Consider the following 13528-nt stretch of genomic DNA (forward strand, 5'->3'; position numbering starts at 1 on the left):
TCCGCGCGCGCCGGGGAAAGCGCGGCCTGGGTGGAGAGGCACACGCGCGCACGCGCAGACCGGGGGCGCACGCCAGGCGCCCGCGCCCGCCCCCTCCCCGCTCCGAGGAGGCCTCAGCCAGCCGTGAAGCGGCCGCCGCACCCGAGGCCAACTGGGAGTCTGAGTTGGACGTAAATAGGACGTCCCAGACAGTGTCGCCTGCGGCGCTGAGAAGACGGTGTGGCTTGGGAGAGGGTGGAGACGACGACTGTGACGGGCTTCCCGGCTGCCCGAAGTGGGAGTGGTGTGGGCTGCCGGAAGGAGAGAGGAAGAGGAGCAGAAGCGGGCAAGCAGCGGCCTCCGCTAGCGGCCTCCGCTGACGGCCTCCCGGGGCGCTGAGAGGCTGGGCCGGCTCCCGGCTCGCTCGTCAGTTCGTGCCGCCGCCTCGGCCATTCGGCCCCGGGGCCCGGACTTGCGGCGCGCGTCGGGGCGGAGGGCTGCTATCGCCGCGCAGGGAGAGGCCCGGTCCTCGCCGCCGAGGGATGTGAGCGGGAGCAGAACCCGCACGGGAGGGCCCCCGAGGGCCCAGCCTGGCGGACGCTCGGACCCTTGCCCGCTCCAGGGGCTTCGAAGATCGTGGCCGGGCGGAGGCGCCGGGTAGGAGCAGTCCCTGCGGCCTCGGGGCGCGTCCTCGTCGCCTGATCCGTGCAGCGGGTGGGTGTTATTGCTGCCTGGGCTCCGGCAGCAGTTCTCTCTTCACCCTCCCTCCCACCTCCTGATCCCCGCTTCCCCCTCGCTAGTGGCAGTAAACTTCTCGGCAAGAAAATCCTCCTCTTTAAAAGGGAACCTACAACGGAGTGTCTTGCGTTGATATTTGCATCCTTATGTGTCTGATATTCCTCCTCCCCCTTTACTTATTCCTCTTTAAAATTTTCTAGACATCTGAGCAGCCTAGAAAAGAGCATCAATTTCCCCTGGATTTCTGCGGTACTAACTGCTGCTTTTTTTTTTTTTTTTTTTAGGTTTCGGAAGCAGGCAAGGCAACAAGATGTGACCTGTTTCTCTTCTGCAGAAGAGGCCCTTCCTCCCCTTCCCGCGAAGGTGGGTATGCGATCCTGGCTGCTGTCTTTTTTCGCTGCAGTAAAGACGAGGGTGTCTTGAGCTGTTGTGCGTAGGAAGTCCAATGGAAGCGTGTGTCGACGGGCAGGGCTCATTGTCGCTTACTCCTTTGAAAATGGCAGTACTGAACTTTGAATATTGCTCTGGGAGGGTAATTTTGGGGGTTATTGTTGCTCTTGGATCCTTTAAGAAACGTTAGTTGTTTGTTTCTCTGCTGATTGTACATTGTCTTTCTTTGCAGAGAAAACGTTGTCCGTTACCCTTTCTCCTCAAGCAGCCAAAGATTGTTAATCTTTGAACGAGGAACATTTTCCAGTAATAAGAGATACCTATTGAGAGGACACGTTAGCTGCTCTTGCTGGGGTTTCTGCTACCACACTGAATGCTTCGTGAATGGTTTTATCCGCTTAAGTTTGCTGTGTCGGTTGAATTTACCCATTTTGCTTTCCGGTGGTTATTAATCTGTCAGAAGAAACTCCTTTTCTCTGAATGAAAGGATAGAGGCAGCTGAGCATGTCACAGAGGGGAGGAAGAATGTGGAGAAGGAAACTACAAGTGGGAATAAGAGCGATGACGATTGCTTTTGGTTTCATAATAGGTTTGTACAAGTGAGTTGTTGGGCTATTGCAGATATTCTGATATAACACCCAATAGATATGAAGATGAATAATCAACCTTTGGCCTACCTTTGCCTACCCCCTTCACCTTTTACCACTTTAGGTATGAGAATCGCTTGCTTGTATGTGCACATATCTTTTAGTGTGTAACATATCTGCAAAGCAGATGTGTCCAACATTTGCCTTAACAAGTATTTACCTGTACAGGAAAGCTACAGTACTTGCTGACTAGTTAAGCATATAATGCTTGTTTTGGCTCTGAGTGTCCTGTGTTTGGAGTTATTTAGCATGTTTTAGGGACCTGTTAAGGAATAGTTTGTTTCATTTACTGGTTTTTCCTAGTGATTTGAGACAGGTGTCTCACGTATAGGATGGGAACATGATCTTTTCTCTACTTCACCTGGTTATTGCTGAAAGGTGAGATACTTTTGAGGCAGAATAGGGAAGGACATTGGCTTTGGGGTCAGATCTGGGTTTGAATTCTGGTGTTCCTGCCACTTAATAGTGGTATTATTTAAAATCTCTTTGAGTCTCTCTTTCTTATAAGATTGTTGTGAGGATTGAATAAGATTATGCATACAAAGTAGTACATTGCTTGGCTACTGTGAAAGTCATGGCTGGGCAGGCAAAGGATATTCAGAGCAGGGCACAATGACTGCATAAGGTGATCTGCCAGTGACCAGTGTTTCTTCCTCTTTAGTATAAGGAGAAAAAGGACTTTTATGTCTTGAAGTGGTTAAGGGGTCTTAGAGCCTTTTTATGGAAAGGTTTGACCCTTATCATCTCTCTGCACCCCCCTCCCCCCCACATTTGTGCTGCCCCTACCAACTGTTGTGCTGCCCTCTTGTGGTTAACCATGCTAATAATAACTTTCTTTTGCTCCTCTCCCATTATTTTTTATTCTTCTCTTTTTTAGGCCCCTTCCCTTTGCTCCCAGTTTCCCAAACTGTGTGCTGAGGTGGCCTAGAGTGCCACCTTGGGTTCATGCTTGAACCCAAGCATGAACTGATAGTTTGAGGTAGTTCACAGTTTCAACATTAGATTGACACATTCCTTTCTACAATGTCATGTTTTTGCAAAGCTGTATTTTTAGAGGTTGCTCTGATAAAAAGCAACTACTGTATGAAACAGGATACTACAGTGTCATGTTGTCCAATTTGATTCCAGGTTTGAGAGTTTGTACAGTGTCCAACAAGCACTAAGTTATAAGGACATTAACACTTAAGGGGTTTGAACCCACCTACTTAAGTATTTCTTTTGGCCTAAGGGTGCTATGAAAAGATTACTAAGACTAAGAATTTCCTAAATGGAGAAAGTTTGGGAACCTTTGCCTTAGGTTTTGGTTGGCTTTTCTGATAAAATTTTTTAAATGGGAAAACTGCATTTTTTAATGTTGGTCACTAATTGATTCCCCTCCCCACCAAAATTATTCATACAATTATTGATACAGCCGGTTATCAATTTATTGATAAAGCCAGTACTAGCTGATCATAGCTTAGTATATTTACTCTCCTATTTAATATCTTTATAGCTTCTGTCTAGCTCTTTCGTTTTAGGCTAATCCTATTGATTGTCATTCTAGTTACTTTCTGGTTTTTCCAGTACTGTTTTTCTACTAGTATTTTGACCATCTCCTTAAACATAACATACCTTAAATGAAAATCATCTTTTTATACCCCTTTGTAATTTCCTTCTCTCCTAGCCATATAGGCTTTAAATTAGATGTCATCTTTAAACTACCTCTTTCATTTACCTCATATATTAATCCATTCAACATGTCCTATTCATATTTATTTTGTCATTCATATTTCTGCTTCCCCCACTTTTACCACCTGAATCCCGGGACTCTTATCCTCAGCCTAGAATATTGAAAGTCATATCAACCTCTTAGAATCCAGAGTAGTAAGAAATCAGGTTGAAAATGTGGATTGGAATTAGATTATGGATGGTTTTAAGTGCTAGGATGAGAAGAATGTATCAGCACTTTGCTTCATAGGTAATAGACAAGCTTTAAAAGTTTCAGATTGAGAAGGAACTTGCTTAAAAAAGTATTTTAAGAAAATCACAGTGGCACCAGCACTGGGTAGAGTATGAGTTGGAAAGAGAAGTGATAAAGCTAGGAAAATAATCCGGGCCTGAGGTAATGAGGATTTGGCTTTAGTGAAAATAAGACTGGAGAGATGTCACACAAGGCTTAATTCTGGACTGAATCAGAAAGGAGGATGTAGTGCGGGGAGGGAGAGGAGTAATCAAAAATGACTGAAGTTTTGATCCTCAGTGACAGAGGAAATCAAAGAGTGTTGAAACTCTTAAGATATCTGAGAACATGTGCATTAGGAAACCCAGAGAGGTTTAAAAATGTGGCCAAAGTTACTCACCTAATTGGTGACAAAAAGAGAACTAGGGTTTTATTAATGACAGTACTGACAGAAATAGGTACGAGGTATTAGTAGCTGGTTGACGGGATACGGACAACTGGGCTTATATTTTGGATATGTTGAGTTTGAGGTGACAGTGGGGTAAGTAAGTGAAAATAGGTAGCCAGACAGTGGGACAATATGACTAGAACGTAATAGAGAAATTTAAGGCTGGAATTGTGCTTAGAGAGAAGAGCAGTGCATCTGAGATTGAGCCTTGGGAACTGCACATAATTAGAGAATGGGTGAAAGAAGAGGAATTGGCAAAGGCGACAAAGATGGAGCAGTCAGTGTGTGAAGCAGGTGGGTGGGTAGGTTAAGAAGGTGGGATTGATTAACAAGTTTACCATTGTTGATCACTGCCAAGAAGTGAGAAGAATCAGAATTTTAAAAGGTCTTGGGACGTCTCTGGTGGCGCAGTGGTTAAGAATCCGCCTGCCAATGTAGGTGACACGGGTTCGAGCCCTGGTCCGGGAAGATCCCACGTGCCACAGAGCAACTAAGCCCGTGCGCTACAACTACTGAGCATGTATCTAGAACCCTCGAGCCACAACTACTGAGCCCACGTGCCACAACTACTGAAGACCGTGCGCCTAGAGCCCGTGCTCTGCAACAAGAGAAGCCACCACAGTGAGAAGCCTGCACACCACAACGAAGAGTAGCCCCCTTTCGCCACAACTAGAAAAAGCCTGTGCACAGCAACGAACACCCAATGCAGCCAAAAATAAATAAATTAATTAATTTTTAAAAAAAGAAAGAAAAAGTTCTTAAAAATGTGTACTGCTGTCTTTCCTAATATAAAACCTAGAAAAGCAGAAGAAAGAAGAAAATTGCTTATGGTTTCCCCATGCAGAAATAACCATTGCAAATATTTTGTTCTCTCTAGTATAACAAAAAACCGTTGAATTTGACTTTTGGTTGATCAGTGGAGACTTCTATTCAAAACTCTCCATCCCTGGGACTAATGATGAGAATTTTAGACACAATAAAGACTAGGAGGTATTTTTTGACAGAATGTTTGTCATTCATCTGTGTCCTCTCATATCACAGTACACAGGGACCCATATTCCTTATGGGCATTAGCCCTGCATTTATATTATTTGAATGAGTAGACATTCAGTGGTTAGCATTAGACATTCATTGGTCTGTCAGTTTAGACAACTAACCTCTAGGTGCAATTGTACTGGTAAGATCTGAATAAAATGATAAGGTATTAATTGCTAAAAGGAAAGAGAAATTCTTGGTTGATAACTTATAAAACTGAAGGTAGTATAATTAAGAGTATTCAGATTAGGAAAGGACAAAGGAAGTGTTATCTGTTTTTGAAGCCTGTACAGTATAGCTATTCTAAAGGTGAATGAGGTAGAGATAGTCCATGGGCTATTTATTTTGCTTGAATGAGTATTTTGATCTTCACAAGGACACTCTTCTGCCTTTTTTGGTATCAGTCCTTGGGAATAGGGCATTCATTATTGCTTACTAGGTTATTTTAATAAATTCTGATTATGAAATATGCCAGTAGGTAATATTTTTATAATATAAAAGGTAGTGTGATGTGAGGAAGTACACTGTTTTGGAAGTCAGGGGATCAAGGACTGACTGCTGTCAATATGGTGTGTGATTTTGAGCAAGTCACGTAATCAGTGAGTCTTGTTTTTTCCTCATTTGCAAAATGAAGGAGTGGACTAAATTTTTTAAAAAACTGTGTACTTTAAAAAGGTGAAATCACATGGTAAAGTGTGTATAAAGTTTAAGAAGTAAATGGTTTAAATGTTTATAACAAAAAACAGCAGCCCCTTGCCTCTGCCCCCCTCCCCGCATCTCTGATTCTTGTTCTCCAGGAAACCACTTTCAAATCTTAAAACAGTGTCTTCTGGTACTTAGCTCCATATGTGTAAATAACACAATCCACCATCAATAGGCCCCTTTCCTCCAATTCTGTATCTGTACCTGTACTCTGCCCTTCCCTCCTTTACAATGTATGTACTATTCAGTGTCCCATGTAAGACTTCTTCATCTATTTGGGTAGAGGAAACCATCCCCTTTTGCCTTCAAGGACTTTAGCACTGTATTTCTCTCTCCTTTTCTTGCATTCTCAATTTTTCCCTCTACTGGATCATTTCCATTAGTATGTATTTTAGTTGCTATTACTTTGTGACAAAACCACCCCACAACTTAGTGATGAAAAATAACTACTTTATTAGACTCATATTACGAGTCAGTATTTCAGATAGAGCACACCAGAGATGACTTGTTTCCACTCTACAGTGTCTAGGACCTCAGTTGGGAAGAGTTGCTGGCTGGGGGTAATTTGGAGGTAGAGGGCTAGAATCATCTGGAGGTGTCTTCACTCACATGACTGGTAATTGACACTGGCTGCTGACTCAGATCTCAGCTGGGGCTCTTAACTGGAACATGTACATGTGGCTTGGGCTTCCTTAAAATATCGGGGCCTCAGGGTAGTTGGCTTTCTTACCTGGTGAGTCAGGGTTTAAAAGTGAGTATTTCAGTGAACATGGTGAAGTGGGGGTGGGGAATAGACTGCTTCTTGTGTTACCCAACCAGGTTCCTTTGCCTGATGTGCAGGAAGCCACATGCTGAGATGCTGAGGTTTGCAGCAGAGAAAATGTTTACTCATGGGGCAGCCAAGTGAGGAGACTGGAGAACAAATCTCAAATCTGCCTTCCCGAAAGTGAAGCGCTTGGGATATTTATGGAATAAAGGAGAATGGTGGTCTGAGGCATGGGGAAAGGTGATTGGAAGCAGGAAAAAAGTGCAGTAATTGAAGTTCTGCACAGGCACAACTGAGCTACAGGCTTCTACATGGGGTGCATGTTCAGAAAATGGTGGCATTAGTATGATCTGAGGGTGGAGCTTTGGGTCTTCTGACATGAAAAGGTGATCCAATGGACAATCAGGCAGTCCCAGTTGAATGGGTGGTGGTCTCAGCTGGGTTGAGCTGGTCAAGAACTAGCTCCTGAAAAACAACTTAGGCAAGCATTATTATAGTGACTTGTAGTCTAAGGTGTTATTTATGAGAAAGCTATTGGGAGTTTAGATATATTGCTTGGCTAATGACTGTTAGCTATATGGATTTTAAAATCAACTAAAGGCAGGCGATTAAAAGCAAGTGAGTCAGGTTAGGTTTGGTGGACCTAATCAGGTTAGCCCTCGGTATAAATTGGGGAGTGGCAAGGTCACATTGTGGAAGAAAACATGGGATAGGAGATTTTGTTATGGCTATCTCTGGACAATATTATTGCCATAATTGCCATTTTGCCACACTTCACATCCCTCCTATGTCCAAAATACACTAACCCCTTCCTCAGAGACCTCTAATTCACATCCCATAATGACATCGCTCAAAATCCAGTATCTCATCATTGAAATCAGGTCCAGGTGAAGATGAGGTTCCTTGGGTATGATTTCTTGAGAATGATTCCTCTATAACTGAAGACCTGTGAAAAGACAAGTAATATGCCCCCACATAATTAAACTACAAGATTGGAAAGGCATGCATTAACTGCATTAGACATTCCTGTTCAAAAAAGAGGGAAAAAAGGAGTCACATGGCATTCTATAGCAACTCCAAAACCTGGCTATGTGCATGATGGCAGTTCCTTGATTAGAGTTCAGTCCTGTTCCCTGGAAGTTGTTCTTAGTGGGCCGTGGCATCTTCTTTTGGTCTTTGGCTTCACCTTCTGAATCATTTTTTTTTTCCCCAGAAGAACTGACCTTGTTTGCCACTGAGTAAGTTTCTGAGCTTGCTTCCTGCCTGTAGTAGTTTGGGGTCCAAATGCCTCCTTTTATTTTATATTATTACTGTCCCTTTCATTCTAAGCTGATGTAACTCCAGTAAAAACTTTGTGGACTTCCTGTGTGTCAGTTCATAGTCTACTCCATCAGACAAAAGTCATACCCACAAATCTGTTTTGAGAGGAACTTTTTGCTACCTTAGGCTTCTGTGAAGCTGCTGTAGAACAATATCCTTAAGATCCTAAGGTAATCTCTTGTTTGAAAGGATCTGTGAGGTACTGATTCAGATCTTTCTGAGGTCTGAACAGTGGTCCCACTCTAGATTTGGTTTTTGCCTTGAGGCCCTTTCTTTAAGAACATTTTGCTGGCTGAAAAGACTGTTTTTAGCCCTTTACATTTCATTGAAATTCCACTCAGAAAGCGAATAGCTCATTTTTTATTTCCTCTTGCTGCTCTTTCACTTATAAAGGCAGATAGAAGAAGCTAGCTGTTTCTTCAACATTCTACCTAGAATCTTCTTAATTTATTAAGTATATGTTTTATTTTCCATGTTACCATAGGTGATAGTTTTGCTAAACTTTACTATATAACAAGGATCTCCTTTTATTTAGCTTTCAATAGTATTTTCCTCTTTTTCCTTTAAGCCCTCACTGACAGCCTCCTTGAGGCCAGTTAAGTTTCCATTAAATCTCTTCAAGGCCCTTTAAATTTGTGAACACAAACTCCAGATGGGTCCCTATCTGTTCCTGGCCTTACTAGAACCGTTCCCTTACCCAGTAGTTCTTTTTTTTTTTTTTTTTTGATGTATGTGGGCCTCTCACTGTTGTGGCCTCTCCCGTTGCGGAACATAGGCTCCGGACGCGCAGGCTCAGTGGCCATGGCTCACGGGCTCAGCCACTCCGCGGCATGTGGGATCTTCCCAGACTGGGGCACGAACCCGTGTCCCCTGCATCGGCAGGCAGACTCTCAACCACTGCGCCACCAGGGAAGCCCCCCCAGTAGTTCTTAATCAGAATTACCTAGAGGTCTTGTTTACACACAGATTGCTGGGCCCTGTGCCCAGAGTTTCTGATTCAGTAGGTCTGTAGTGGGACCTGAGAATTTGCATTTCTGATAGGTTCCCAAGTGATGCTGATGATGTTGGTTTGGGTACCAAACTGTGAGAGTTACTGATTTAAACCAGGATTTGGCAGTATTTCTCTTAAAGAACAGAGAGTAAATATTTTGGGCTTTTCAGGCAAGATTGTCTCTGATGCAACTACTCAACTCTACCATTGCGGTGCAAAAGCAGCCATAAATGAAGAGACATGTAAAGCTTTATATACAAAACAGGCAGTTTTGTAAAGCTTTCTTTACAAAAACAGGTAACTGTCTGAATTTGACCTGTGAGCTGTAGTTTGCCAATTCCTAATTTATACCATTACTTGACTCCATATTGTCTTCAAGCTACTGCCCCATTTCTACTGCCTTTTGGAGCAAAGCTCTTTGGAAAAGTTGTCTCTATTTGTCTCTTCTTTTTATTCTCTCTTAAAATGTTTATGTCCTGCTACCTGGCTCTTTGGTGGGACTAATGGCGGACTCTGGGAGGGCTCACGCCAAGGAGTACTTCCCAGAACTTCTGCTGCCAGTGTCCTTGACCTCACGGTGAGCCACAGCCACCTGCCACCTCTGCAGGAGACCCTCCAGCACTCGCAGGCTGCACCACAAGACTTGCAGGATCTTAGTTCCCCCACCAGGGATTGAACCTGCGCTCTCTGCAGTGGAAGTGCGGAATCTTTACTACTGGACTGCCAGATGAGGACACCACGTTAGTTAAACTGGCAAAGAAGGATTCAGTCCCAGACAGTTGACTCAGCAAGGTCACCCACCATCCTAGAAGTCTTGCTCCTGGTAGCTGCCAAGCCTACATCTGACTAAATTTAATTCATCTTCTAAAATCTTTTTTAGAAACTCTGAGCCCTGGTCTTGACTATGATGGACAAGTCTTCAAGGAGGATTCCAAACAGAACTAATATGGCACTCAATCTCAACTTAAATATAGAAATGAGCTGAAAAATGGTTCCAGTAAAAGGATTCTTCATGTTGAATAATAAAGCTATTATTATAGCATTATGACAAAGTGAAGACTCATCTTGGTCTAATATTTAACTGAAGGTAAAATCAGAATATTTATGATGACTGGAAATTTATTATAGCTAATTTTTTAAGTACTAGGTTCCCAGAGTTCCTTCAGTAATTTTTCTGGGATACCCTCATCCACCAGAGGGCAGACAGCAGAAGCAAGAAGAACTACAGTCCTGCAGCCTGTGGAACAAAAACCATATTCACAGAAAAATAGACAAGATGAAAAGGCAGAGGGCTATATATCAGATGAAGGAACAAGATAAAACCCCAGAAAAACAACTTAATGAAGTAGAGATAGGCAACCTTCCAGAAAAAGAATTCAGAATAATGATAGAGAAGATGATCCAGGACCTTGGAAAAAGAATGGAGGCAAAGATTGAGAAGATGCAAAAAATGTTTAACAAAGACCTAGAAGAATTAAAGAGCAAACAATACAATAAATGAAATGAAAACTACACTAGAAGGAATCAATAGCAGAGTAACTGAGGCAGAAGAACGGATAAGTCACCTGGAAGACAGAATGGTGGAATTCACTGATGGGAGCAGAATAAAGAAACAAGAATGAAAAGAAATGAAGACAGCCTAAGAGACCTCTGGGACAACATTAAACAGCAACATTCGCATTATAGGGGTCCCAGAAGAAGAGAGAGAGAAAGGACCCGAGAAAATATTTGAAGAGATTATAGTGGAAAACTTCCCTAACATGGGAAAGGGCATAGCCATCCATGTCCAGGCAGTGCAGAGAGTCCCATACAGGATAACATAAGGAGGAACACGCTGAGACACATAGTAATCAAATTGGCAAAAATTAAAGACAAAAATTATTGAAAACAGCAAGGGAAAAACAACAAATAACATACAAGGGAACTCCCATAAGGTTAACAGCTGATTTCTCAGCAGAAACTCTAGAAGCCAGAAGGGACTGTCATGACATATTTAAAGTGATGAAAGGGAAGAACCTACAACCAAGATTACTCTACCTGGCAATGATCTCATTCAGATTCGATGGAGAAATCAAAAGCTTTACAGATAAGCAAAAGCTAAGAGAATTCACCACCATCAAACCAGCTCTACAGCAAATGCTAAAGGAACTTCTCTAAGTGGGAAACACAAGAGAAGAAAAGGACGTACAAAAACAAACTGAAAACAATTAAGAAAATGGTAATAGGAACATACATATCGATAATTACCTTAAACGTGAATGGATTAAATGCTCCAGCCAAAAGACACAGGCTTGCTGAATGGATACAAAAACAAGACCCATATGTATGCTGTCTACAAGAGACCCACTTCAGACCTAGGGACACATACAGACTGAAAGTGAGGGGATGGAAGAATATATTCCATGCAAATGGAAATCAAAAGAAAGCTGGAGTAGCAATACTCATATCAGATAAAATAAACTTTAAAATAAAGAATGTTACAGGAGACAAGGAAGGACACTACATAATGATCAAGGGATCAGTCCAAGAAGAAGATATAACAATTATAAATATACATGCACCCAGCATAGGAGCACCTCAGTACATAAGGCAACTGCTAACTGCTCTAAAAGAGGAAATTGATGTTTAACACAATAATAGTGGGGGACTTTAACACCTCACTTACACCAATGAACAAATCATTCAAACAGAAAATTAAGAAGGAAACAAGCTTTAAATGAAACAATAGACCAGATAGATTTAATTGATATTTATAGGACATTCCATTCCAAAACAGCAGATTACACTTTCTTCTCAAGTGCGCATGGAACATTCTCCAGGATAGATCACATCTTGGGTCACAAACCAAGCCTCAGTAAATTTAAGAAAACTGATACCATATCAAGCATCTTTTCTGACCACAGCGCTATGAGATTAGAAATCAATTACATGGAAAAAAATGTAAAATACACAAACACATGGAGGCTAAAAGTACGTTACTAAATAACCAAGAGATCACTGAAGAACTCAAAGAGGAAATCAAAAAATACCTAGAGACAAATGACAATGAAACCACGATGATCCAAAACCTATGGGATGCAGCAAGAGCAGTTCTAAGAGGGAAGTTTATAGCTATACAAGCCTACTTCAAGAAACAAGAAAAATCTCAAATAAACAATCTAACCTTACACCTAAAGGAACTAGAGAAAGAAGAACAAACAAAACCCAAAGTTAGCCGAAGGAAAGAAATCATAAAGATCAGAGCAGAAATAAATGAAATAGAAACAAAACAATAGCAAAGATCAATAAAAATAAAAGCTGGTTCTTTGAGAAGATAAACAAAATTGATAAACTGTTAGCCAGACCCATCAAGAAAAAGAGGGAGAGGACTCAAATCAATAAAATCAGAAATGAAAAAGGAGAAGTTACAACAGACACCGCAGAAATACAAAGCATCCTAAGAGACTACTACAAGCAACTCTGTGCCAACAAAATGGACAACCTGGAAGAAATGGACAAATTCTTGGAAAGGTATAACCTTCCAAGACTGAACCAGGAAGAAATAGAAAATATGAACAGACCAATCACAAGTAATGAAATTGAAACTGTGATTAAAAATCTTCCAACAAACAAAAGTCCAGGACCAGATGGCTTCACAGGTGAATTCTATCAAACATGTAGAGAAGAGCTAACACCCATTCTTCTTGAGCTCTTCCAGAAAATTACAGAGGAAGGAACACTCCCAAACTCATTCTATGAGGCCACCATCACCCTGATGCCAAAACCAAACAAAGATACTACAACAAAAGAAAATTACAGACCAATATCACTGATGAATATAGATGCAAAAATCCTCAACAAAATACTAGCAAACAGAATCCAGCAACACATCAAAAGGATCGTACACCATGAGCAAGTGGGATTTATCCCAGAGATGCAAGGATTCTTCAATATACGCAAATCAATCAATGTGATACACCATATTAACAAATTGAAGAATAAAGACCATATGATCATCTCAATAGATGCAGAAAAAGCTTTTGACAAAATTCAACACCCATTTATGATAAAAACTCTGCAGAAAGTGGGCATAGAGGGAATCGATGTCAACATAATAAAGGCCATATACCGCAAACCCACAGCAAACATCATTCTCAATGGTGAAAAACTGAAAGCATTTCCTCTTAAGATCAGGAACAAGACAAGGATGTCCACTCTCATCGCTGTTATTCCACATAGTTTTGGAAGTCCTAGCCACGGCAATCATAGAAGAAAAAGAAATAAAAGAAATACAAATTGGAAAAGAAGAAGTAAAACTGTTTGCAGATAACATGATAATATACTTAGAGAATCCTAAAGTTGCCACCAGAAAACTATTAGAGCTAATCAATGAATTCGGTAATGTTGCAAGATACAAAATTAATGCACATAAATCTCTTGCATTTCTATACACTAATGATGAAAAATGTGGAAGAGAAATTAAGGAAACTCTCCCATTTACCATTGCAACAAAAAGAATAAAATACCTAGGAATAAACCTACCTAGGGAGACAAAAGACCTGTATGCAGAAAACTATAAGCCACTGATGAAAGA

General features: G+C 41.5%; 1 protein-coding gene across 3 annotated transcripts in view; it reads left to right on the forward strand.

The window, feature by feature from the left end:
- Positions 1–251: 251 nt before the first annotated feature.
- The window catches only part of JAK2 (Janus kinase 2), a 161472-nt gene continuing 148195 nt past the window's right edge, over positions 252–13528 (forward strand). Inside the window, exons 1-2 of one of the 3 annotated variants that reach the window (XM_027105794.1) lie at positions 252–523; positions 1002–1080. In XM_027105794.1, the coding sequence (XP_026961595.1) occupies positions 522–523; positions 1002–1080 (81 nt within the window). In that variant the 5' untranslated portion in view covers positions 252–521. Of the gene's footprint in view, positions 694–1001; positions 1081–13528 lie in introns of all 3 variants that reach the window. The other 2 variants (XM_027105795.1, XM_027105796.1) reach the window with 2 other exon arrangements.

This window comes from Aethalodelphis obliquidens, unplaced genomic scaffold (genome assembly GCF_003676395.1).
Source record: "Aethalodelphis obliquidens isolate GAN/ISIS:26980383/991018 unplaced genomic scaffold, ASM367639v1 scaffold7, whole genome shotgun sequence".
NCBI classification, from domain to species: Eukaryota; Metazoa; Chordata; class Mammalia; order Artiodactyla; family Delphinidae; genus Aethalodelphis; species Aethalodelphis obliquidens.